The sequence below is a fragment of the Neomonachus schauinslandi genome, chromosome 13 (assembly GCF_002201575.2).
Source record: "Neomonachus schauinslandi chromosome 13, ASM220157v2, whole genome shotgun sequence".
NCBI lineage: Eukaryota > Metazoa > Chordata > Mammalia > Carnivora > Phocidae > Neomonachus > Neomonachus schauinslandi.
In genome coordinates, this window is record NC_058415.1 from 30,820,689 (window position 1) to 30,847,729 (window position 27,041).

A 27,041-nucleotide genomic window follows, 5' to 3' on the forward strand; every position below is an offset into this window, starting at 1 on the left:
TTCGTTTCTCCAATTGTAGTCTCTTGCAACTGTTGTTTTTTTCCAACTAGGATCCAATCGAGAACCATGCTTTGCAACATGTTGTCATGCCATAAAGTTAAAGTCTAATCCACAATACCTGGGGATTCAGGTAAAGTTTCCAAAGGTCAGATCCAATTGTGACGTCTCACCTCACTACTTGAGGAGGAAACGCTTCTAAAATTACTTCCTGTTGTCTCAAAGTTTTATGGGAAATGTAGTCTTAAATGTTATGCGCCTACCGCGCAGCACTCTGGGAACGGGTTTTGTGCGCAAGTGCACATCCAGCCTTGGCCTCTTTTCCGCCCGCCTTCTGTGGTTGAAAAAGGACACGAACTCGGCTCCTTTGGGTATCTGCGGGAGCAGAGCCTTTGCACTGGGGGTGAGAGCACTGGGGACACGGCTCCGGGAGGCCTGGGGCCCTGCCAGATCCGGTAGGTTTGTGTGCAATGTTCCCGGGAATATCCCGGCGGGTCCTCCCCTCCCCCAGTCCCTGTGTGCTTGCGGCGTTTGCTCCCGCCTGCTTCCGGTGGCGCAAGTGGGGCTGCGTCCCCAATCTGGAGAAAGTGCCCTTTGCGGCCGCCGAGTGAGGGGACTGCAGGCAGTGGGAAGGGAATCCACCTTTATAATGTTTTCGATGAACATGAGGCTACTAACAGTAGCTTGTGGAATTACTCTGAGAAATAAGGTGTCATCTGCAAAGCTTTTTGTCAAGTGCTTGTAATAATGGGTGTGTAAGTTGTTATCACAAAACACTTTGTTTCCTTTGGTATTTCATTTAAGCCTCACAGTTGCCCTTATAATTAGGCCATTTTAAAAAGTGAAAGGAATTTACTGGAGGCCAAATGATACACCCTAGGGCACAAGCTGGTAGGTGGGAGAGGTTGGATGTAAATACAAGTAGATTTTACTCCCTACCTCTTGCTCTTCCCAGCATCCTTTCTGCCCCAAACCAAGAGTTGCAACCTTTGGAGCTCTTAGCAGAGTAGCCTGTCCCCAGATTTCCAGAGATATGATTGTGAAGTGAATATGGACAGAATCTCACAATGTGGTAATATATATCCTGGGATTTGTGGATTCTTTTTAGAGCCCCTGGTCAAGAGACTCTTGAACTTACCTGCACCATCTAAGCTATCTCCATCCTCAAAGGCACAATCTGATAATCTAATGCAGTGCTGGCCAATAGAAAGATAATGGAAACCAAATATGGAGTTTTTCAGTAGCAACAATAAAAAGAAAGAGATGAAATTAGTTCTACTGATACGTTTAACTCAGTATATCTGAATTATTATTAACCACACTTCAGGTGTAGTAGTTGCATGCAGCTAATGGCTACATTACTGGATAGTACACTTGTAGTGGATTCCAAAGTCCGGTTTAGAGTGTTAAATGGAGGTTTCAATTACAGTGAATTTGTTTCTCAGGCCCAGATCCCAGCCCCTCTGTAGTAAAGTAACTTAAGACTGGAGAAAGAGAGCCCTAGGAACAACTGTCATTTAGAAGAAGAGCTCTTCTGACAGATTCCTCATTGGAGCTTCAGAGCAGGAGCAGAGGTTTCAAGAAAGGCACAGGTCCTGACTTGCTCCACCAGAAGCAGTTCTTGATCCCTGTATAGCATGAGTCAGACTTAGTGACTGCACGCAGAAGCCATCACAGACTGTGTGACAGTGGGCACTGGACCAGCTTGCAGAAGGTGGTTGAGAGGGATGGGTGACTGTCAGGCTGTACAGGAAAAGGCACTTCACTGGGTGGTTGGTAGGACATGATGCCCAGGGAAGGTATAACCAGCCAGAATTAATGAAATCCTAAATAGCACCTGGTGTCCTTCATTCCCCCTCATTCTTTCCAGATTCTGAGCTGCCCTCCTACCATCTCCATCACCACATGTGGCATCTAGAGTTATGCTGATGCTCCCTCTTTCCTGAGTGTAGGGAATGACGAAAGGATAGTAGAAGAAAATTTTTCTATATTAGACACTTTTGGAAGCTCAAAATATTGGGCCTGAAATGAATGATTTTTGAAAAGACGCCCAGGGCAGAATTAAGAACTTAAGCACAGTGCTGTTTACTTACACAGGTAAGTACTATAGGCATCTTACTAAGAAATCTGTTTCAGAATTTGCAGCCAAGTAAGAACAAAAAGTTAGAAAAAGTATTTCTTGCATAAAGCGTCCCATCTGTATTTTGAAGTTTTCTGGGGAAGCTCTAACTCAAGGTGTAAAGACAACACAAATTTGATTAACAATCCCATCTAAGTAGGTTTTTTAAACAACATTAGTTTAAATGAAGGTAGAAGGTTTTACCTTTGTATACCTGAATTTGTTTAACCAATATCCTCTTGTTTTATTTTGTGTTTTTTGTTGTTGTTCTTACTTAGAAGGGGACATAAATTGTTAATTCATCGACTTCTGAGTTTCACAGCAGTGAAAATGCAAGGTTAAGCCTATGTCATCATATCGCAGATGCATTTGTTCAGGTACTACCTCTGCGTGGTCCTTCTTGTTCCCTCTCAAGAATGTGAAAAGGATATTCTTCTATAGGGAAACCTTTTTTCCAGCTGATGTTAATGAGATTTTTAGGGAAATAAAAATAGTTGTAAGGCAGACCAGGTTTCTCATGACCCTATTTCTCCTTCCTCTTTCCCAGCTGAACCTTTTCATTTCTTCACATTCTTCAAGGAGCTGCAGAAAATGAACATAGTGCAGGTAATTTCTATTTTTAATAATCTGTTTGTTTTATAGTGGATTTTATAAGGGCTTAAGAGTCTATTAACATGAAAAAGTAGAAATAGAAATGGAATCAGATGCATTCAGAGATGGAAAGACAGATGAGTAGCAGAGCAAAGGTGGCATGTGGATATGAAATTGGAGCTCCGAATTTATTTCTGAGTGTTGGTAGCCATGTCAGAGTGTCAGACAAACTGTACTGCTTTAAAGGTTGTGGTTGGTGAGAAGATTAAGCAAACTGATACCTCATAGAATGTTAAAACATTTTTTTTTTAAAGATTTTATTTATTTGAGAGAGAGAGTGCATGCACACAAGCAGGGGGGGGAGGGGCAGAGGGAGAGAGAGAAGCAGACTCCCTGATGAGCAGGGAGCCCGATGCGGGACTCCATCCTAGGACCCTGGGATCATGACCTGAGCTGAAGGTAAGAGACTTAACCAACTGAGCCACCCAGGTGCCCAGAACGTTAAAACATTTGAAGGTAAAAATGATCTTTATTTTTCGAGTAGGTGATTTAGTTAACAACTTTTCAATAATTACTCTAAAATAATATAGAACGTTGTCTCTACTTGTTCTTCGATAAAAGTAGAAGATATAATGCTAAATGTGAACTTGGTCTGTTCTGTTTTCCAGAAACTCAAACACAGGGGTTGAATTAGACATTCTTTTCTGTTGAATCAGCTGAATTAAAATTACTTTCCGTAAATATTTTGAGTACCCAAGATATTCAGGTTGCTCAGCAGTTTAAAATTGTGTTCTCTTTGAAACGTTTCAACACTTTCTATCCACACTTCAAACCTCTGCATGATGCTTTGGCTTCTCTCCCCACTTGCCTGTCATATCTGGTGACCAGAGACTTGATTATAATCAAATCCATTGGGTCTTGTCTAATTCCTTCCTTACTTGACTTTTCTGTAGCATTTGCCTCTACTGCCTCTGTCCTTCTGGAAAGTTTCTTTGTTACTGTCCATGACACCCTCCACTGGCCCCATCTTTACAGTGCTGATATCTTTTTGGAGTCATCTTCTTTCACTTGTCCTTTCACGTGGTTCATTCCCAGTTTCCGACCCTGGCCCTTTTAATCTGCTCTATTAATCTTAGAATGGTTTCATTCTCTCTCTCTCTTTTTTTTTTTAAGCTTTATTGAGATTCAGTTCACATACCATACCATTCACCCATTTAAGTGTAGAATTCAGTGATGTTTTAGTATACTCACAGATTGGTGCAAATATCACCACAGTCAATTTTAGAACAGTTTCTTCATCTTAAAAAGCAACTCTACATTTTATCCCCTTTCATCTGCTCATTTCCCCCAAACCCCAAGCAACCACTAATCTATTTTCTGTCTGTATAGATTTGCTGAACCACTCCCTGTATTATTTCTTGTAGGGCAGTTCTGCCTGTGACAAATTTTGTTTTTGTTTATCTGGGAAGGTTTTAATTTTTCTATTTTTGCTGGATATATAATTCTTGGTTGACAACTTTTTTCTTTCAGCACTTACTTGTCATGTATCATTTCACTGCCTTATGTCTTCCATGGTTTCTGATTAGTAATCTGCTTTTAATACTGTTGTACATGATGAGTTACTTCTTTCTTGCTGCTTTCAATATTGTCTCTTTGTCTTTATTGCTTGATGCTATCCCATATTTCATTTTTTGTCATTATTTTTCTTTGTTTCCTCACAGTATATAATTTCAATGGGCATATTGTCCAGTCTGTTCATTCTTTCATTTCCTCAAATCTGCTATAGAATCCCTCTGGTGAAATTTTGATTTAGTTATTAAAGTTTTCAACTCTTGAGTTTCTGTATGATTTCTCTTTGTTAAAATTTCTATCTCTTCATTGATATTCTTAATTTAGTGAAATATCTTTCTTTATTTTCCTTTAGTCCTTGAACATTGTTTTTTTCTAGGTATTTGACCATATTTAATATGGCTGATTTAAGGTTATTGTCTAGTAAGTTCAACGTTTGCTTCTTTAAGAGCAGTTTCTATTGATTATACCTTTTCTGCATATGAACCTTACTTTCTTGTTTCTTTCCTTGTTTACTAAACTTTTTTGTTGAAAATAGGACATTTTTAATAGAAGAATGTGCCAGTTCTAGAAATCAGAATTTCTCCCCTCCTTCGGGGTCATTGTTGAAATTTATTTGTTCAGTGAGTTTTTAAAAAATTCTGTAGAGCCTGTGTTTCTTTGATCTGAGGCAGTTGAAGTGTCTGCAGAAATTTCTTTAAATGCCTAGACCCAGTAAGTCTCCCAGTCTTTGCTAAGGGCTCTGTGCATGTCAGGGAATTCTTCAACAGTCAGACAGATGGTTTATAACTCTGCATTAGCTTAGACTTCTTTCTAATGCCAAACCTTAAGGTCACCTAGAGGTGACAGCTCAGGGCCTTCTCATATCTTTCCTGAGTATGCTCACAGCCTTAGGCATATGCACAGCCCTTTGCAAGTTTGCGGCCTCCTTGATTCTCAGGAATATATCAGAGGTTTTCAGAAACATTTATGGACATCTCGTTGTCCAACTTTTTCTTTCAAGCTTCTTGGTTAAGCCATTGTTTGTCTCAGCTGTTATCTGCCACCTCAGGTAGCCATTAAGTTAAACAAATGCCTTTAATTTTTGATAAATGATGAGTGAATAAGGCTTTTCACACTGAGCTGTGAGTTAGCTCAAATAAAGGCATCCTTGTAAGTGGGGTCTTTCAGGAAACCACCAAACTGGCCAAATAATGACAGTTTTCTATGAATGAGGTTTCAGTGGATCTCCAACCCAGTTCTGCTCTTGTGGTTGCCAGGCTGCTGGTTGCAGACCAATGGTTGTCAAACTATTGCAGAGTTGGGAAGGGAAGGATGGGAACAGGGTATAAGTTAAAAGGTCACAGTATCACCATTCTACTATGATGAAGCTGTTTTGTTTTTGTTTTTTGTTTTGTTTTTTTAAAGATTTTTATTTATTTATTTGAGAGAGAGAGACTGAGAGAGAGAGCACATGAGAGGGGGGAGGGCCGGGAGGGGCAGAGGGAGAAGCAGACTCCCTGCCGAGCAGGGAGCCCGATGCGGGACTCGATCCAGGGACTCCAGGATCATGACCTGAGCCGAAGGCAGTCGCTTAACCAACTGAGCCACCCAGGCGCCCGTTTTTGTTATAAATGTTTTGAAGATAGCCTTTGTTAATTTTTATAATTTTTGCTAGTTTTTTTAAAAAATTTATTTATTGAGAAAGCAAGAGACTGTGAGTGGCAGAGGGGGAGAGAGAGAGAGAATCTCATGCAGACTCTGTGCTGAGCATGGAGCCTGACATGGGGCTTGATCCCACAACCCCTAGATCATGACCTGAGCCAAAATCAAGAGTTGGATGCTTAACCAACTGAGCTACCCAGGCGCCTCAGTTTTTGCCAGTTTTTTCCTAGTTTTATGAAGGAGAGAATTTTTTGGATCCTTACTTAACCATTTTTATTTATGTCACTTGTTAGCTTATTTTTTTTAATCCACGTGATCTAATTAAGTCAGATATTAAAGAGATTCACAAAAATGAAAGCAGTGCCACTTTTCTCACTAATTTTTTCGCTTTGGAGAATATAATTACCTTTTCTTTTTTTTCTTTTTTAGATTAAATTTTGAGAGGTATTCTTGTCCTTTTATTTATTTGTTTTAGTTACCAGCTACTACTACTGAGTTTCACATGCATGAGGTACTCACTTAGGAATACTGAAGACATAAATGAACAAATAATTGGATACATAACACTGAGGGGGAAAAAAGAAACTTGTTTCTGCCCTGTTATCTCTTAGTTTTCTTCCCTTTCTTTTCTGCTTTTAATTGTGATAAGAACACTTAACATGAGATCTACCCTTAGCACATTTTTATATGTGTGATACTATATTGTTAACTATAGGGATGATGTTGTACAGCAGATCTCTGGAACTTAATGATTTTGCATAACTGAAGTTTTATGTCTGTTGAACAGCAACTCTCCAGTTCCCCCTCCTTCCAGCCCGTTTGAAGTCTTTTGTTGTGGAAATTTTCCCTTTTTGCATTTTCCAAGATTCTACCTTTTCCAGACTCTTTTTTTTTATTATTAATTTTGTTTTATTATGTTAGTCACCATACAGTACATCATTAGTTTTTGATGTAGTGTATGCAATTTAGGTGGTAACTAAAATTTTAAGAGGCAATCAGACAACAACGTGAGCTATATGCTATACATCCTACATGGGACTGAGGAAAGAAAAATACCAAATAGCATTTGAGAGAGACGGTTTGTCTCTCTCTGGTTTCATCTTGTTTCATTTTTTCCTCCCTTCTCCTATGAGCCTCTGTCTTATTTCTCAAATTCCTCATATCATGAAATAATATGATACTTTCTCTGATTGACTTACTTTGTTTAGCATAATACCCTCTAGTTCCATCCATGTCATTGCAAATGGCAAGATTTCATTCCTTATGATGGCTGCATAATATTCCATTGTATATATAGACCACATCTTCTTTATCCATTCATCTGTCAGTGGACATCTTGGCTCTTTCCAAACTTTGGCTATTGTGGACATTGCCGCTATAAACATCGGGGTGCACGTACCCCTTTGGATCACTACATTTGTATCTTTGGGGTAAATACCCAGTAGTGCAATTGCTGGGTCGTATGGTAGCTCTATTTTCAACTTTTTGAGGGACCTACATACTGTTTTCCAGAGTGGCTGCACCAGCTTGCATTCCCACCAACAGTGTAGGAGGGTTCCCCTTTCTCTGCATCCTCGCCAGCATCCTTTCCTGACTCTTACTACTTTTCAGAAAGCTTTTTCTTTGGCTTTTTGGACTATACTTTTTCTGCCAGTCTCTTTAATATTCATGCTTCCCTAAATGCTATTTGGTATTTTTCTTTCCTCAGTCCCATATAGGATGTATAGCATATAGCTCACGTTGCTGTCTGATTGCCTCTTAAAATTTTAGTTACCACCTAAATTGCTAGTAACTCCTAAATGTTTGTCTTCATCCTTACACCTCCCTTCTACATTCTAAAACCATGTGTATATTAGTTTAAGGGATAGTTCCACCTTTATGTTCACAGACCCTTCAGGAGCAACATGAACAGATCTATCTCACTAAAACTTCTGACACATTTTTTTTTCCTTTTGTTTCCTAAATGTCAGTGTTTGGCACCAACATTCCAGAAGCTGCTCATTTAGTTAGCCTGGGCGGTTGTGCAAGAAAGTAATTATCAGATTGGTTGCTGCTGCTACCCTGAGATTATGTCCCTGTCCTTATATTCATTGCTGTTACTTCAGCATAAATAATCACTTATACTGGTCTCTGTGATTCCAAATCCTTGGTAAGTTGTTCTTTGCTCTTCATGAGCGCTAGATTTATATATTTTTATATATGTATTTATACATAAGTTTGATCATGTAAAATATCTCCACAGCTTGCATGTATCTTCTTTGTCTCCCACTATTTACAATGACGATGTCTAAGGAGGGAATGAACATCTTAGAATTCTCTAGAATGCCCACAGTAACTTGGGATGAAGAGGAAGAGTTGTAGGAAATCTCTTTACATTGAATTTTTTTGTCTTAAAAAATCTGTAATTCATAAATAGATATAAATGAATTATAGGAAGTTAAAAACCTTCTTAACTGAGCAACTCCACAGCTACAGACAAAATTACGTCAGAAATAGGTGTCTTTGATAACCATGTCTTTTAGAGCTTAAGAGTAAACAGGAAAAGTGGTAATTCTCAAAGATATGTGTCACATAATTCTGAATCTTTGAACAAAATGTGTTGTTACAGGGATCCATGTCATTCGAAGATGTGATTGTCGAATTTACCCAGGATGAATGGCAGTACATGAGCCCTGCTCAAAGGATCCTGTACCGAGATGTGATGCTAGAGAACTACAGCCACCTCATTTCAGTGGGTAAGCAGACTTTATTGTGTATCTTCGTCTAAATTAAATTTCCTTTTTTTAAAAGTTATCAAAACACATGTACTCCTTGTAGAGATTAATGTTGTACTGGCTTTTGAGTAAGAGGTCTAAGGTACCTGAAGCCTTTAGGAAGCAGACAAAATGTTTATGTTATTACTTCCCCATGGGATACTTCAAATGAGCACATTTATTTTGCTGCTCTTGTTGCTGTATCTTGCTCCACCTTTGAAAGCCAAAAAGCCCATGGATCTGGTATATGTATATACCTTCAATTGTCATGTTTACAGGATATTGCACCACCAAACCTGAGATGATCTTCAAGTTGGAGCAAGGAGAAGAGCCCTGGTCCTTAGAGGAAGAATTCCTAAACCAGAGGTACCCAGGTGGGTGAGCACTGACAGAAGGAAACACTTGGGATAGTTAAACTTTTAGGGGAATACCTTTGAAAGTTTTGTTTGTTGGTTGGTTGGTTGTTTTACCCTTTTAAACAGCTCTGTTGAAATACTATTTACATATCATAGAATCCACCCATTTAACGGGTACAATTTAGTGGCTTTTCACATATTCACAGATATGTGTAAATATCACCACAGTTCATTTTCATTACCTCAAAAAGAAACCTCATACCCTTTAGTTATTACCTCCCTATCCTCCTATACCCTACAGCCCCAGCAATCACTAATCTACTTTCTGTCTTTATAGATGTGCCTATTGCAGACATTTCATGTAAATGCAGTCACACATTATGTGGTCTTTTATGACTGGTTTCTTTCACATAGGATTACAAGATTCATATGTATCAGTACTTCATCCTTTGTATGGAAAATAATGTCTCATTATATGTATTTGCCACATTTGTTTGTCCATTCTTCATTCAATTGACATTTAGGATTCTACCTTTTGGCTATTGAATAATGCTGATAGAAACATTGATTTACAAGTTTTTGCATGGATTTTTTTTTTTGGACATAACGCTTTTTTTCCTCTTAGTTACACTTGATTCAAATTGCTGGGTTATGTGGTAACTGTTTCAAGAATTTCCAGACTATTTTCCACAGTGCCTGCCTAGTTCTCATTCCTAATGACAGCATATGAGGGTTCTGATTTTTCCACATCTTCACCAACACTTGTTATTATCTTTTTTATCCTAGCCATCCTAGTAGATGTGAAGTGGTATATCATTGAAGTTTTGATGTGCATTTCTGTACTAGTCATTTGGCCTGGCATGATAAATACCATAGTCTGGGTGGCCTAAGTAGCAGATATTTATTTCTCATAGTTCTGGAAGCTGAAAGCCCAACATCAGGGTGCCAACATGATTAATTTCTGGCGAGGCTTCTTTCTGGCTTGCAGATGACTGCCTTCTCACTGTGCCCTCATATGGCCTTTCCTCTGTGCTTTCATGGAGAGAGAGCTGTGATGTCTCTTCCTATTCTTTCAAAGATACCAAGCCTATAAGAATTTGAGCCACACCCTTATGAACTCATTTACCCTTAATTTCCCCAAAGGCCTTACCACCAAATATAGTTACATTGAGGGTCAGGGCTTCAACATACGAATTTAGGGGGAGATATAATTCAGTCCATAACAATTTACTTGGTCACTAATGATGTCAAGTATTTTTTCATGTGCTTATTGGTATTTTTGTGTAAACTGGTAAATTCAGGAACTTCAAAAATCACAGTTTCAGTATAATTCTTAGAGCAAAAGAGTAAAATCATCCTAAGTGTGTTTACTAAAGTTTTTGTTGTGAAGCTGTTCAACCAGACAGCAAAATTTTTAGATTAAGCATATTTTCCAGTCATTAGATGTAAATGATTTGATCATATTGGTTGGCTAAAAAAGATACCCCAAAATAAGTATGTTTGAAAGATTGCAATAAAAAAATAGTAAAGTTATTAAGTAAAAAACTAAATAATTTAGAGTTTCATGTTATTCAGGCTTGAATTTAGGCAATAAATGCAGTAACTTAGGGGTGCCTGGACGGCTCATCGGTTATGTGTCTGCCTTCAGCTCAGGTCATCATCTCAGGGTCCTGGGATTGAACCCTGTGCCAGGATCTCTGATCAGTGGGGAGCCTGCTTCTCCCTCTCCCTCTGCCCCACACCTCGCTCATGCTTTCTCACTCTCTCTCAAAGAAATAAAGTCTTTATAAATAAATAAATGCATTAGCTTAAAAGAAGGCCCTCATTTTAAGAGCACAGGTTAAAGTAAACCCTTAAGCATTTGAATGACTGCACCAAACAGTATCATACCAGCTATCATAAAACACAAAATAATGGGGTTCTAAGAAGTTAAAATTCACCAGGATTAGGAGATAATAACATACCTCATCTGATTAAAGTAAAGATACAATGAACATTAAATAAGTATGCCTATATGGGATGTAAATGGTATTTATATTAGAGTGAACCAGGGGCGCCTGGGTGGCTTAGTCAGTTAAGCATCTGCCTCTGGCTTAGGTCATGATCTTAGGGTCCTGGGATGGAGCTCTGTGTTGGGCTCCCTGCTCAGCGGGGAGTGTGCTTCTCCTTCTCCCTCTGCCCCTCCCCCGTGCTCCTTCTCTCCCTCTTGCAAATAAATAAAATCTTAAAAAAAAAAGTGAACCATATATATGTATCTGTATCCTGAGATCAAAGAACAAGCCTTTTCATGTATTGCATGGAGCACTGGGTGTTACACACAAACAATGAATCATGGAACTCTACATCAAAAACTAATGTACTGTATGGTGACTAACATAACATTAAAAAAAAAAAAAAAGAAGCCTTTCAAGTTCCCATAGATTAATCATAAGATAGTGAAAATATGGGGCGCCTGGGTGGCTCAGATGGTTAAGCTTCTGCCTTCAGCTCAGGTCACGATCCCAGGGTCCTGGGATCAAGCCCCACATAGGGCTCCTGGCTCAGTGAGGAGCCTGCTTCTCCTCTCCCTCTGCCTCTCTCCCTGCTCATGCTTTCTTTCTCTCTCTCTGTATCTGTGTCTCGAATAAATAAAATCTTTAAAAAAAAAAAAAAGATAAAATATAATGTTAATCTAGAAAGAAAACCAGTAAGTCCAACAAATTAGAATTCCATAAATAATATTTTCAACATATTTTGATAAATATAGAAATTAATGAGTAAACAAAAAACTCTTAACATGGATATTTTAAAAATTCTCTCTTTTAAACAACGTATAAAAAAGGATATCAAGTCCAAAATTGTGTGACATTTATAAAATAAATGTGCATATTATAAACCTTAGGGTATAGTAGATTAGTGAACAGAGGTAAATTGGTAGTCTAGTAATAAATTAAGCAAAAACAATAACAAAAATATACTAAAAAAAGCAGAATTTAAAAGTGATATTAATTAACTGGAAGACAGAAATTATAGAATGTTTCTTAGAATAAAAAAAAGTAAAATGGATGAAATTTTAGTTAATTCTAACAAAGACAAAAGAAGCACTTATACACAATTATAAATATTTAATGCAGTATCAAAGAAAATCTCATTTATACGAGTGTTGTGGTAGGATCTGCTCTATCACATATGTAAAGCTCTGAGAGTTAAGTAGTATGGAACTGGAAGTGGGATAGTTTAATAAATGAGTGAACAGAAAAGAAAGCTCAAGAAAAAAAACATATACTTCATAGATAATTGGTCTTGATAGATGGCACTAGCCCCACAAAACAGTGGAGAAAGAATCCCAAAGTAACCTCATTGATCTAAACAAAAAATGGGATTCAGGTGGCTTAAAGGCCTGATTTTTTTCAAAGTAAAACTAGAGATATTCTATGGGATAATAAGGAGAATGTGTTTGTGACTCTACTTGGGGAAGGAATAAGATATAAAAGTATTAACCAGGGGAAAGGTGGAATAAATGTATTCTATTTTACTCTCCACTCATTGCAGCTAAATGTATACATGTGTGTGTATCTGTACGTATATGTATATCTATATATATGTGTATGTGTGTATATATGTATCAATATACATATGGTAAATATACATAGAATAAATGTAATATTCTGAAAGATTACACAACAATGAAGGTGAGCTAGGGACCATGGCACCTGATGGTGGTTAGTGTTAGGAGAAGGCTGGTGGGGACCCTGACATCTCACCCCTCCTCACTGTTAATGTGGTAGCCTACTGCTCCAACTCCCAAAGATGTCAGTGGAGGTTTAGGGGGGAACATGGACTTCTGTCCACACTTGGCGGTAGTGAAGCTGCATCCCACTTCTTTTGTTGGCATGATTTCAGAGGAGGTTGGCTAAAATTGAATGTAAAAATTCAGTTTATTAATTTTCTCATAAAGATCATGCATTTATTGTTCTGTGTAGAAATATCCAAACTCAGAGTAAGACAGATTTATTCATATGCTTTCTTCTAGAAAAGTTTTAAATTTCACATTTTACATTTTGTAATTCATTTGGTGTTAGTTCTTATAGACAGGATGGGATAAGTGTCAGGTTTAAATTTTTGAAAAGGAGAGTCCAGTAATTCTAACACCATTAATTGAAAAGATTATCCTTTCTCTACTGAAAGCATTTCCATTGTTCTTAGAAAATGGATAAATGTATATTTTGTATATGGTACATAAGTTTATGTGTGTGTGTGTGTATTTGTACTTATATTCTGTACATTTAAGACTGTATTTCTGTGGTATCTGTATTTTTTTATTCTCTATATATCCATCCTTATGTCAATACCACATTAACTTTAATATTCTAGGTTCTTAATTAGACCTTGAAATCAGTTAATGTGAGTCCAAAAACGTTCTTTATAAATTTTAAAATGAGCTTTTTAAAAATTAAAAAAAATTTTTTTGTTAATCACCATACATTACATCATTAGTTTTTGATGTAGTGTTCCATGATTCATTGTTTGCATAGAACACCCAGTGCTCCATTCAGTACGTGCCCTCTTTAATACCCTCACCAGGCTAACACATCCCTCCACCCTCCTTCCCTCTAGAACCCTCAGTTTGTTTCTCAGAGTCCATAGTCTCTCATGGTTCATCTCCCCCTCCCGATTCCCCCCCTTCATTTTTCCCTTCCTACTATCTTCTTCTTTTTTTTAACATGTAATGTATTATTTGTTTCAAAGGTACAGATCTGTGATTCAACAGTCCTACACAATTCACAGCTCTCACCATAGCACATACCTTCCCCAATGTCCCAGCCATCCCATCCCTCCCACCCCCCACCACTCCAGCAACCCTCAGTTTGTTTCCTGAGATTAAGAATTCCTCATATCAGTGAGATCATATGATACATGTCTTTCTCTTATTGACTTATTTATCGCTCGGCATAGTACCCTCTAGTTCCATCCACGTCGTTGCAAATGGCAAGATTTCATTCCTTTTGATAACTGCATAATATTCATTGTGTGTGTGTTTATCTTCTTTATCTTCTTTATCCATTCATCTGTCAATGGACATCTTGGCTCTTTCCAGTTTGGCTCTTGTGGACATTGCTGCTATAAACATTGGGGGTGCACGTACCCCTTTAGATCCCTACATTTGTATCTTTGGGGTAAATACCCAGTAGTGCAATTGCTGGGTTGTATGGTAGCTCTATTTTTAACTTCTCGAAAAACTCCATACTGTTCTCCAGAGTGGTTGCACCAGCTTGCATTCCCACCAACAGTGTAGAAGGGTTCCCCTTTCTCCGCATCCCCACCAACATCTGTCATTTCCTGACTTGTTAATTTTAGCCATTCTGACTGGTGTGAGGTGGTATCTCATTGAGGTTTTGATTTGGATTTCCCTGATGCCAAGTGATGTTGAGCACATTTTCTTTTTTTTTTTTTTTTTTTTTTTTTTTTTTTTTTTTTTTTTTTTTTTAAAGATTTTATTTATTTATTTGACAGAGACAGAGACAGCGAGAGCAGGAACACAAGCAGGGGGAGTGGGAGAGGGAGAAGCAGGCTTCCCGCTGAGCCGGGAGCCCGATGCGGGACTCGATCCCAGGACCCTGGGATCATGACCTGAGCCGAAGGCAGTCGCTTAACCAACTGAGCCACCCAGGCGCCCCTGTTGAGCACATTTTCATATGTTTGTTGGCCATCTGGATGTCTTCTTTGGAAAAATGTCTGTTCATCTCTTCGGCCCATTTTTTTATTGGATTCTTTGTTCTTTGGGTGTTGAGTTTGATAAGTTCTTTATAGATTTTGGATACTAGCCCTTTATCTGATATGTCATTTGCAAATATCTTCTCCCATTCTGTCAGTTGTCTTTTGGTTTTGTTGACTGTTTCTTTTGCTGTGCAAAAGCTTTTTATCTTGATGAAGTCCCAATCGTTCATTTTTGCCTTAGCTTCCCTTGCTTTTGGCATTGTTTCTAGGAAGAAGTTGCTTCGGCTGAGGTCGAAGAGGTTGCTGCCTGTGTTCTCCTTTAGGATTTTGATGGACTCCTGTCTCACATTGAGGTCTTTCAACCATTTTGAGTCTATTTTTGTGTGTGGTGTAAGGAAATGGTCCAGTTTCATTCTTCTGCATGTGGCTGTGCAATTTTCCCAACACCATTTGTGTTGAAGAGACTGTCTTTTTCCCGTTGGACATTCTTTCCTGCTTTGTCAAAGATGAGTTGACCATAGAGTTGAGGGTCCATTTCTGGGCTCTCTATTCTGTTCCATTGATCTATGTGTCTGTTTTTGTGCCAGTACCATACTGTCTTGATGATGACAGCTTTGTAATAGAGCTGGAAGTCCGGAATTGTGATGCCGCCAGCTTTGCTTTTCTTTTTCAACATTCCTCTGGCTATGCGGGGTCTTTTCTGGTTCCATACAAATTTTAGGATTATTTTTTCCATTTCTTTGAAAAAAGTGGATGGTATTTTGATAGGGATTGCTTTAAATGTGTAGATTGCTCTAGGTAGCATTGACATCTTCACAATATTTGTTCTTCCAATCCATGAGCGTGGAACGTTTTTCCATTTCTTCATGTCTTCCTCAATTTCTTTCATGAGTATTTTATAGTTTTCTGAGTACAGATTCTTTGCCTCTTGGTTAGATTTATTCCTATGTATCTTATGGTTTGGGGTGCAATTGTAAATGGGATCGACTCCTTAATTTCTCTTTCTCCTGTCTTGTTAGTGTATAGGAATGCCACCAATTTTTGTGCATTGATTTTATATCCTGCCACTTTACTGAATTCCTCTATGAGTTCTAGCAGTTTTGGGGTGGAGAGTCTTTTGGGTTTTCCACATCAGGTATATCATCTGCAAAGAGTGAGAGTTTGACTTCTTCTTTGCTGATTCGAATGCCTTTTATTTCTTTTAGTTGTCTGATTGCCGTGGCTAGGACTTCTAGTACTGTGTTGAATAGCAGTGGTGATAGTGGACATCCCTGCCGTTTCCTGACCTTAGGGGGAAAGCTCTCAGTTTTTCTCCATTGAGAATGATATTCACTGTGGGTTTTTCATAGATGGCTTTTGTGATATTGAAGTATATACCCTGTATCCCAATACTCTGAAGAGTTTTGATCAAGAAAGGATGCTGTACTTTGTCAAAAGCTTTTTCTGCATCTATTGAGAGGATCATATGGTTCTTGTTCTTTTCTCTTATTAATGTATCACATTGATTTGCGGATGTTGAACCAACCTTGCAGCCCAGGGATAAATCCCACTTGGTCGTGGTGAATAATCTTTTTAATGTACTGTTGGATCCTATTGGCTAGTATTTTGGTGAGAATTTTTGCATCCGTGTTCATCAAGGATATTGGTCTGTAATTCTCCTTTTTGATGGGGTCTTCGTCTGGTTTTGGGATCAAGGTAATGCTGGCCTCATAAAACGACTTCGGAAGTTTTCCTTCCATTTCTATTTTTTGGAACAGTTTCAGAAGAATAGGTATTAAGTCTTTAAATGTTTGGTAGAATTCCCCTGGGAAGCCATCTGGCCCTGGGCTCTTGTTTCTTGGGAGATTTTTGATTACTGCTTCAATTTCCTTAGTGGTTATAAGTTTGTTCAGGTTTTCTATTTCTTCCTGGTTCAGTTTTGGTAGTTGATACATCTCTAGGAATGCATCCATTTCTTTCAGATTATCTAATTTGCTGGCATAGAGTTGCTCATAATATGTTCTTATAGTTGTTTGTATTTCTTTGGTGTTGGTTGTGATCTCTCCTCTTTCATTCATGATTTTATTTATTTGGATCCTTTCTCTTTTGTTTTGGGAGGTCTGGCCAGGGGTTTATCAATCTTGTTAATTCTTTCAAAGAACCAGCTCCTAGTTTCGTTGATCTGTTCTGCTGTTCTTTTGGTTTGTATTTCATTGATTTCTGCTCTGATCTTTATTATTTATCTTCTTTTGCTGGGTTTAGGCTTTATTTGCTGTTCTTTCTCCAGCTCCTTTAGGTGTAGGGTTAGGTTGTATATTTGAGACCTTTCTTGTTTCTTGAGAAAGGCTTGTATTGCTATATACTTTGCCCTTAGGACCGCCTTTACTGCATCTCAAAGATTTTGAATAGTTGTGTTTTCATTTTCATTTCTTTCCATGAATTTTAGTTCTTCTCTAATTTCCTGGTTGACCCACTCATTCTTTAGTAGGATGTTCTTTAGCCTCCATGTACTTGAGTTCTTTCCGACTCTCCTCTTGTGATTGAGTTCTAGTTTCAAAGCTTTGTGGTCTGAAAATATTCAGGGAATGATCCCAGTCTTTTGGTACCGGTTGAGACCTGATTTGTGACCTAGGATGTGATCTATTCTGGAGAATGTTCCATGGGCACTAGAGAAGAAGTATATTCTTTTGCTTTGGGATGGAATGTTCTGAATATATCTGTGAAGTCCATTTGGTCCAGTGTGCCACTTAACGTCTTTATTTCCTTGTTGATCTTTTGCTTAGATGATCTGTCCATTTCAGTGAGGGGGTTGTTAAGGTCCCCTTACTATTGTTTCTTTGCTTTTGTTATTAATTGGCTTATATAATTGGCTGCTCCCATTTTAGGGGCATAGATGTTTACAATTGTTAGATCTTCTTGTTGGATAGACCCTTTAAGTATGATATAGTGTCCTTCCTCATTTCTTATTACAGTCTTTGGTTTAAAATCTAATTTGTCTGATATAAGGATTGCCACCGCAGCTTTCTTTTGGTGTCCATTAGCATGGTAAATGGTTTTCCACCCCCTCACTTTCAATCTGGGGGTGTCTTTGGGTCTAAAATGAGTCTCTTGCAGACAGCATATCGATGGGTCTTGTTTTTTAATCCAATCTGATAGCCTGTGTCTTTGGATTGGGGCATTTAGCCCATTTACATTCAGGGTAATTATTGAAAGATACGAATTTAGTGCCATTGTATTGCCTGTAAGGTGACTGTTACCGTATATTGTCTGTGTTCCTTTCTGGTCTATGTTACTTTTAGGCTCTCTCTTTGCTTAGAGGACCCCTTTCAATATTTCTTGTAGGGCTTGTTTCATGTTTGCAAATTCCTTTAGTTTTTGTTTGTCCTGGAAGCTTTTAATCTCTCCTATTTTCAATGACAGCCTAGCTGGATATAGTATTCTTGGCTGCCTATTTTTCTCATGTAGTGCTCTGAATATATCATGCCAGTCTTTTCTGGCCTGCCAGGTCTCTGTGGATAGGTCTGTTGCCAATCTAATGTTTCTACTATTGTAGGTTACAGATCCTTTGTCCTGAGCCGCTTTCAGGATTTTCTCTTTGTCTCTGAGATTCATAAGTTTTACTATTACATGTTGGGGTGTTGACCTATTTTTATTGATTTTGGGGGGGTTCTCTGTGCCTCCTGGATTTTGATGCCTGTTTCCTTTCCCAAATTAGGGAAGTTCTCTGCTATAATTTGCTCCAATATACCTTCTGCCCCTCTCTCTTTCTTCTTCTGGGATCCCAATTATTCTAATATTTTTTATTCTTATGGTATCACTTATCTCTCGAATTCTGTCCTTGTGATCCAGTAGTTGTTTCTCTCTCTTTTTCTCAGCTTCTTTATTTTCAATCCTTTGGTTTTCTATATCACTGATTCACTCTTCTGCCTCATTTATCCTAGCAGTTAGAGCCTCCATTTTTTATTGCACCTCATTAATAGCCTTTTTTATTTCAACTTGGTTAGATTTTAGTTCTTTTATTCTCCAGAAATGGTTTTTCTAATATCTTCCATGCCTTTTTTAAGCCCAGCTAGTATCTTTAAAATCATCATTCTGAACTCTAGTTCTGACATCTTACTAATGTCCATATTGATTAGGTCCCTGGCAGTAGGTACTGCCTCTTGTTCTTTTTTTTGAAGTGATTTTTTCCGTCTTGTCATTTTGTCTAGAGGAGAATAGATGAATGAGAGAACAAAATGCTAACAGGCTAACAATGACCCCAGAAATATATACACTGAACAAATCAGAAGAGACCCTCCAGAAAGTGGTCGCTTTTCTGTTCAGAGAGTTGCTGCTATTCTTTTCTTCCATCTCCTCTTGAGTTCGTAGATGTTCAGAATGGCTTGATCTCTGTCTAACTCAATTCCTGGGACCAGACGAAATTTAGGTCTCCTACTCCTCTGCCATCTTGCTCCTCTAAAATGAGCTTTTTGATATTTAACAAAAAGCATGCCAGCTTTTCAACTGGGATTGTATTGAATCTATAGATCAAATTAAAGAGGTTTAACATCTTAAAATCCAATCCATAAAGAAATCCCATCTCCTTTTATTTATGATTTCTTTGATTCCTTTTATCAGTAGTTTTTGGAGTACAGATACCAAGTATTTTGGGTTTTGTTTTTAGCATCATGGTAAATTATATTCTTTGATTTAAAATTCTAGTGAGAATTGTTTGTATATGATTGGCTTTTGTATATCAGCTTTGTATTTTGCCCTTGCTGAAAACACTAGTTAAGGGGCTTTTTTTGAAGATCTTTGTGTGGTTCTCTCTGTAGATTTTGTACCTTTTCTTTCTATTCTTGCTGTACTGCATTGGTGGGAACTTCTAGCAGTCTCGAATAGAAGTGCTGAGGCTAGATACCTGTATTTTCCAATCCTAGGGTTTTAAGTATTCAGTCTCTTAAGTATGATTATAGCTATAGGCTTTTTGTAGATTCCCTTTACAGTAGGCTAATGGATGGATTTTGAATTTTGTGAAATATTCTTTGCCTTAAATTATTTGATTGTGTGGTTTTAATATTTTAGATAATTAATATGATGGATTACATTGACTTTTAAATATCTCAACAGTTTGTTTTTTGGAATGTCATTTCTATATTGCTTTGGGGGGGGGTTATGCTATTTTTTTTTTCTTTAGAATTTTTACATTTATGTCATGAGGGATATTGGTCTGTAGGTTTCTTGTATTTTCTAGAGGAGATTATGTAACATAGTTTTCTTTTCTTTTTTTTTTTAACCTTTGGCAGAATTCACTAGTTACTGCCTTCTAATACTGAAGCTGTTTCTTGGTACTACGTATTTGTTGACCACATATTCAACTTCTTAAATAGATACTGATCTATCCAAATTATGTCTTCTTGAGTGAATTTGGTAGTTTTTGTTTGTTTGTTTGTTTTTCAGTGAAATTTGTCCATTTCACTTAAATTGTCAAATTTATGGGCACAGAGTTTCCCCTAATACTCTTTTATTATCTTTTTAGTGTCTGTTGTATCAGTATTTATGTCTTTTCTTGCATTTTTTCTTATATTAATACTTTGTGTCTTCTTTTTTCTTCTTTGGTGTAAATCATTTAAAAAAAAATCTTCAGTGAACTAAGCTTTGGCTTGATTGATTTTTCTTTGCTTTCCATTTTCAATTTTATTGTCTTCTTTAGTCTTTATTATTTTCTTCCTTTTGCTTTCTTTAGATTTAATTTTTTCTCTGTCAAATTTGTTAAAGTGGAACTGGGTAACTGGAATCTTTTGTAATATAAAAAGTTGTAAGCTATAGGGCGCCTGGGTGGCTCAGTTGGTTAAGCGACTGCCTTCGGCTCAGGTCATGATCCTGGAGTCCCGGGATCGAGTCCCGCATCAGGCTCCCTGCCTGGCAGGGAGTCTGCTTCTCCCTCTGACCCTCCTCCCTCTCATGCTCTCTCTCATTCTCTCTCTCAAATAAATAAATAAAATCTTAAAAAAAAAGTTGTAAGCTATAAATTTATCTCTGAGCACTACTTTAGCTCCTTCCCACAAATTTCTATATGTTCTAAACATTATTGTTTTCATCCAATTCTAACTAAATTTCTTGTGAAATTTTCTCTTTGACCAATGGGTTAATTAGAAGTATATTAATTTACAAATATTTTGTGTTTCTCCAGGTGACTTTGTGTTACTGATTTCTAGTATAATTTCTTGATGGCCTGAGATTATACTTTGATTTCTGTTTTTTTATATTTGTGAAAATTTTTCTTGCAGTATAGAACGTGGTCTGCTGTGATGAATGTTTCCTGTGCATTTGAGAATAATGTAAATTAAACTGTTTTTTAAATGTACTGTGTTCTTGGGTTTTGAGAGCATGGTTACTACAAATGCTGTTCCATCCCTTCTAGCTGTAATATTGTAGTATTCCTGCCTCTTTTCCCTTCTTTCCTTCCCTACCTGCTGTGTTGCCATAAGTGCCCTAAAACAACAGATTTATTGCTTTTGCTATTGCAGATTCCATAGAATAGATAAGAATGTGGTTCCAGGAAGAATTTTGGTAGTGGTTGCTGTTACCATCCCTGAATGTCCTGTGAATAGAACTTTCTTAGAATTTTTCATGATCTCTCTAGTGAGCTCTTAGTTTTGGCTCATGGAAAGAAATTTTCTAAGAGTGTCCAGTCCTTTTTTATACCTGTGGCAGTGGAACTTTCATTCCCTGTTAAACCTGTTTTTGTTTGGCTTGAGCAGGGTGGGTATTGTCAAAAAGATTTTCTGTTCTGTTAAACCACCTTTTTTTCAGACCTTTGGCTAGAAGGAACAGGCTTTTCTTATAGCTCTTTTTGTTATGTATATTGTTGACTTGGATTGAGGGCTTTTCCAACACTCCAGTGCCCTATGTAAGATATATGGGAAGCAGAAAGAACAGTCTTGGAATCCTCTGCTATGTCATTTCTTGAGTTCCAAAGTCCACATTCCATTTTGTAGCATCTTACTTACTTACTATTGATTTAGTTATTGATATATTGATTGTCCAGGGATTTGTTAATTGTAAGAGGGAGGACTTAGGAAGAAAGGAGCTAGCTACTCAGTCTTGGCCAGCACTGAAAATAATACCTGTTTTCTTTAAACAACACGGATGAGGAAAAAGTATATCTGTCTTTTCTCTATGTGCATGAATTACTGATATTTGGAAATGTGACCTGTAGCAGAATACAATACATAACAAACATATGGCTGTAAGTTCCTCTCCATAAGAAATATAAGATATAAAGATGTTTTCAATTTTTCTCGTTTTAGGATATTTCAGTGTTGATATTCTCATTGAGGGAAACCAGGAAAAACAAGCGAAACCTCTGTGGCAAGTAATATTCACTCATAACAAAACACTGAGTAAAGAAGGGCAGAAAGTTTTAGAAAAACCATTTACTCTGGATAAAATTCCAAATTCTTTTGGAAAAATGCCCTGTAAATGTGACTCATGTAGAATGAATTTGCCAGTTGTTTCTGAATTAATTATTTGTGATAGAACCTATTCAAGAAAGAAGGCTGATTACATGAATGTATGCAAAAAGTTGCAGCTTGATATTAAACATGAGAAAACTCATACTGGAGAGAAATCTTATGGTTATAATAAAAACATGAAACCTCTCAATAATAGGAAAGATCATCAGAAACTTCAAAGCCTGGAGCAGTCTTTTGAATGTAATGAATTTAGGAAAGTTTTACATGATAAGACTCACTGTATTATAGGAGAGGAATCCTATAAGGATGATGAATTTAGGAAAAACTGTGATAAAGCAACTTTATTTAACTATGTGAGAACTGGCACAAGAGAGAAATGCTTTGATCTTAACGAATGTGGGAAATCCTGCGACAAAACCACCACTGTGAAATATGATAAAGTTCACATGGCTATGACAAACTCTGAATATAATGAAAATGGGAGTAACTTCAGCAGGCTCTTACCTCTCACTCAGTCTCAGAGAACTGTTAAAGAACAGGGTGCTTTTGCAAGCAATAAATGTGAAGAAAAGTTGAGCCAGAGCTCAACCCATATAATACAAAAAAAGACACAAATTAGAGATGAATTTTGTGCATATAATGGATGTATAAATGCCTTCTACCAGAAATTAGACCTTATAGTATGTCAGAGAAGTCACACAGAAGAGGAACTCTACCAGTGTGATAAATATGGGAGGTCCTTCCATCAAAACTCAGCCCTCAGTGTACATCATCAGCAAAGTGAAACTGGAGAGAAGTCATTTGAATGTAATGAATGCAGGAAATCCTTTTACCAGAAAGGACAACTCATTCATCATCTGAGGACCCACTCAGAGGAGAAACCTGAGGAATGTGAGGAATGTGGGGAATCTTTTTGTTCAAGTTCACACCCTATTCATTATCCTGGAACTGATATGAGGGTCAGTCTCTGTGAATGTAATAAATATGGGAAAACTTTCTGTCAAAAGTCAAACATCCATGAAAATCTGACAGTTCACACAAAGGATTATGATAACAGTGGATGTGGGAAATCTTACAGGAAGTCTGCGCTCACAGTACACCAGAGAACACACACAGGAATGAAACTCTGTCAAAGTAACATATATGGGAAAACATTCTCCAAGATGGGACATCTCAAAGAACATCAGAGAATTCACACAGGGGAGAAATCCTACAAATGTATTGAATGTGGGAAAACTTTCTCTAAGACATCACATCTCAGAGCACATCAGAGAATTCACACAGGCGAAAAACCCTACAAATGTACTGAATGTGGGAAAACTTTCTCTCACAAGACACACCTTAGTGCACATCAGAGAGTCCATACTGGAGAGAAACCCTATGAATGTAACAGATGTGGGAAAACTTTTGCTGATAATTCAACCCTCAGAGCACATCAGAGAATTCACACAGGGGAGAAACCTTATGAATGTAATGAATGTGGGAGGTCCTTTGCCCATATATCTGTTCTCCGAGCACATCAGAGAATTCATACAGGTGAGAAACCCTATGAATGTAATGACTGTGGGAGATCTTTTGCCCATAATTCAGCCCTTAGAGCACATCAGAGAATTCACACAGGGGAGAAACCCTATGAGTGTAGTGACTGTGAAAAAACTTTTGCCCATAATTCAGCTCTCAGAGTACATCAGAGAATTCATACAGGGGAGAAACCATATGAATGTAATGAATGTATGAAAACATTTGCCCATAATTCAGCTCTCAGAGCACATCAGAAAATTCATACAGGGGAGAAACTCTATGAATGTAACGAATGTAGGAAAACTTTTTCACAGAAGACACATCTCAGTACACATCAGAGAATTCACACAGGGGAGAAACCTTATGAATGTAGCGAGTGTGGGAAAACCTTCTCTCAGAAATCATACCTCAGTGGACATGAGAGAATTCACAAAGGGGAAAAACCTTATAAATGTAATGAATGTGGGAAAATGTTTGTCTATAAGGCAGCCCTCATAGTCCATCAAAGAATTCACACAGGTGAGAAACCCTATGAGTGTAGTGAATGTGGGAAAACTTTCTCCCAAAGAACACACCTCTGTGCACATCAGAGAATCCACACAGGGGAGAAACCTTATGAATGCAAGGAATGTGGGAAAACTTTTGCTGATAATTCAGCCCTCAGGGCACATCAGAGAATTCACACAGGGGAGAAACCCTATGAGTGTAATGAATGTGGGAAAACTTTCTCCAAGACATCACACCTCCGGGCACATCTGAGGACTCAAACAGGGGAGAAACCCTATGAATGTAATGAATGTGGGAAAACTTTCTCCCAGAAGTCGTATGTTATTGCACATAAGAGAATTCATACAGGGGAGAAACCCTATGAATGTAATATATGTGGGAAACCTTTTGCCCATAATTCAACCCTCAGAGTACATCAGAGAACTCACACAGGTGTAAAATCCTATGAATGTAATGAATGTGGGAAGACTTTCTCCCAGAAGTCACACCTTAGTGCACACCAGAGAATTCACACAGGGGAGAAACCTTATGAGTGTAATGAATGTGGGAAAGCTTTTGCACAAAATTCAACTCTCAGAGTACACCAGAGAATTCACACAGGAGAGAAACCCTATGAATGTAATGAATGCAGGAAAACTTTTATCCGTAAGGCAGCTCTTAGAGTACATCACTCCAGAATGCACACCAGAAAGGAAACCCTTGCATGTGGTGAATTTGGGAAGTCCTGAAGGGACTCCTACCTTAATTGATAACACACAGTAAAAAAGCTCATGTCACAAACTGGCAGATTGTTTCCCTTAAACATTTCCTTTTCCACTAGGCACATAGTTTGTCTAATTTCCCAGTCTTTCATTTGAGTGACACTGGTCATGGAATATGACACTATAACATTTAAGCTAAGTCTAGCCTTCAAAAGTTACCTTACATTCTTTCTGTCCTATGTTATGTTGGAATAGAGATATTGCCAGGGCAGACTTGGCATGTGTATTAAACAGGGTAGAACACAAGGTGAAAGAAGCCAAAATCTGAATAACTGGGTGAAACAGTTCTCCACTAATAGATCTTCACAAGTTGGTTTAAAAAACTGTACTCTGTTGAGCTCTTAAAGATTCTGTTCTGTTTGTTAAATGCACATAGTTTAGTTAACTCTGTTACAGTGGGACAAAACCCTATGAATATCATGTCAGAAGACCTATAAAATTCAGCCTGTCATTGTACATCAGAGACTTCACATGAGGAAGAAAACTGTCAACATCCTGACTGATCAGAAGCTTTCATTAAAAATTAGAGAAATCTCAGGGAAAAACACAAAAGCCTTTACTACATATTTAATAGCAGATAATTAAGATTTGACCAAAATCTTATATTTTGATAAATGATATTTTTTAACAACTACTGAAAGTTTGCTCCAGGTAATTTTTTTTTTTCCTGAGGAAATATATGTTTCAGAATTGAAGATAAAATCTTCACCTAGAACTGATTATTATAAGTATTATATACTTATAGAAAGTATATAATAAAATATTCTATACACAAACTCACTGTGGAATGTGAAGTTTTAAAGATGGAAGAAGAATTTGAATTCTGTGGACAATACCAATAAATGTTTGTGGCTAGTCTCTGAGCTATGTGGTACATCTATATCAGTTTATGTAACAGAATTCATTACTGCTGATGAGTTCTAGTAGAAGGCAGCAGGCAAACCTGCTCTGGAACCTGTCCACTTTCCTTTTGTGAGTTAACAGTTTACGTTCTGTTGGCTTCCCTCAGCTTGATGCTGTTGATGCTATGAAATTTTGGCCTGCCTGCTGTCTGCCTGGTAGTGTGGCCCTGTTTCTCTAGGATATTGGAGATCCATAAGATTTCCTAAGTTTCCTTGTGTGTATGTATCTGTATGTGGGTAGGTGGGCTGGATGATTCTTACATGTTTTTTGGCCTTCATTATATCCCACTAGTGGTTTATTTTGTACTGTGTAATTATAAAGGATATCATAGCCTCACTCCTCTAGTATGCATATAGCCTACGCATCTTGTGTAGGATCTTTTTCCAACCTCATAATGTGTGTTCACATTATGCAGCGTTGCAAACCATTTTTATTTTTATCCTGCTTGGACAGCAGGTTTTGGAATTGGAATGAAAAAGGCTACTTTCATATCATAAGTACCACATTAGTATTAAAAAGCAGACTAACTTCTGAGGGAACGATTTAGTGTTGTATAGTTTTAGCCAAGAAAATATTGGTTAGTCTGTCATCATTTGAGGCTACATGGTTTGGTCAGCACAGAGAAGAAAGTAAATGCAGTCCTCGTTTTTTAAAAACCTGAATCACAAAATTTCTCTCAACTCTGGGCATGTTGCTTTCTGCAAGTGTGATCTGGTAGATTGAGCATGAGGACAGTAAGTCAGTTGATTCCCTGAGTAAGTTTTCTATTCCCAATCCCCTGCTGATACTATGTGAGGGGAAATGATGACATACCTTTAGTATTAATTGGAGAACAGGTACTTCTTTGACACCGGGTTGTTACCACTTTGCAGCATCACTGCCAAGGAAAAGAGCCTGTACTAAGAGCTCACCATTGGATGAAGGCTGTATCATCACACCACCAGGGCTGATACACCAGTTATTGAATCAGCATTCTTTGGGACAAGGAAGTTCTAACAGATAAGAAAGTGTTTGCATCTCCTCAGTCTCTGACACCTTGATGCAACTTGAGCTTAGTGCACAGTGTTCAAAGGTAAATGATAGGGAAAAAATCTCTTTCTGCATTCCTGATTTTTCAGAAAACTATATATGAAAAGGAAAGTATCAAACCTGGAGTACTGTTAAAAAATTAACTTCAGGGGCGCCTG

General features: G+C 37.7%; 1 protein-coding gene across 4 annotated transcripts; it reads left to right on the forward strand.

The window, feature by feature from the left end:
* Nucleotides 1-295: 295 nt before the first annotated feature.
* Nucleotides 296-25,665, forward strand: ZNF658 (zinc finger protein 658). 4 transcript variants are annotated; one of them, XM_044920316.1, is made up of 6 exons: nt 296-452; nt 2,664-2,722; nt 8,529-8,655; nt 8,952-9,047; nt 21,998-22,897; nt 22,976-25,665. In XM_044920316.1, exons 2-6 carry the CDS (start codon nt 2,708-2,710, stop codon nt 24,916-24,918), a joined length of 3,081 nt encoding a protein of 1,026 aa, XP_044776251.1. In that variant the 5' UTR covers nt 296-452; nt 2,664-2,707; the 3' UTR covers nt 24,919-25,665. The 4 variants fall into 4 exon arrangements, with proteins under 4 accessions (XP_044776251.1, XP_044776252.1, XP_044776253.1 ...); XM_044920317.1 differs by lacking the exons at nt 296-452; nt 2,664-2,722; nt 8,529-8,655; nt 8,952-9,047 and having other exon boundaries at nt 22,520-23,063; nt 23,307-25,665; XM_044920318.1 differs by lacking the exons at nt 296-452; nt 2,664-2,722; nt 8,529-8,655; nt 8,952-9,047 and having other exon boundaries at nt 22,520-22,930; nt 23,345-25,665.
* The last annotated feature ends 1,376 nt before the right edge of the window (nt 25,666-27,041 follow it).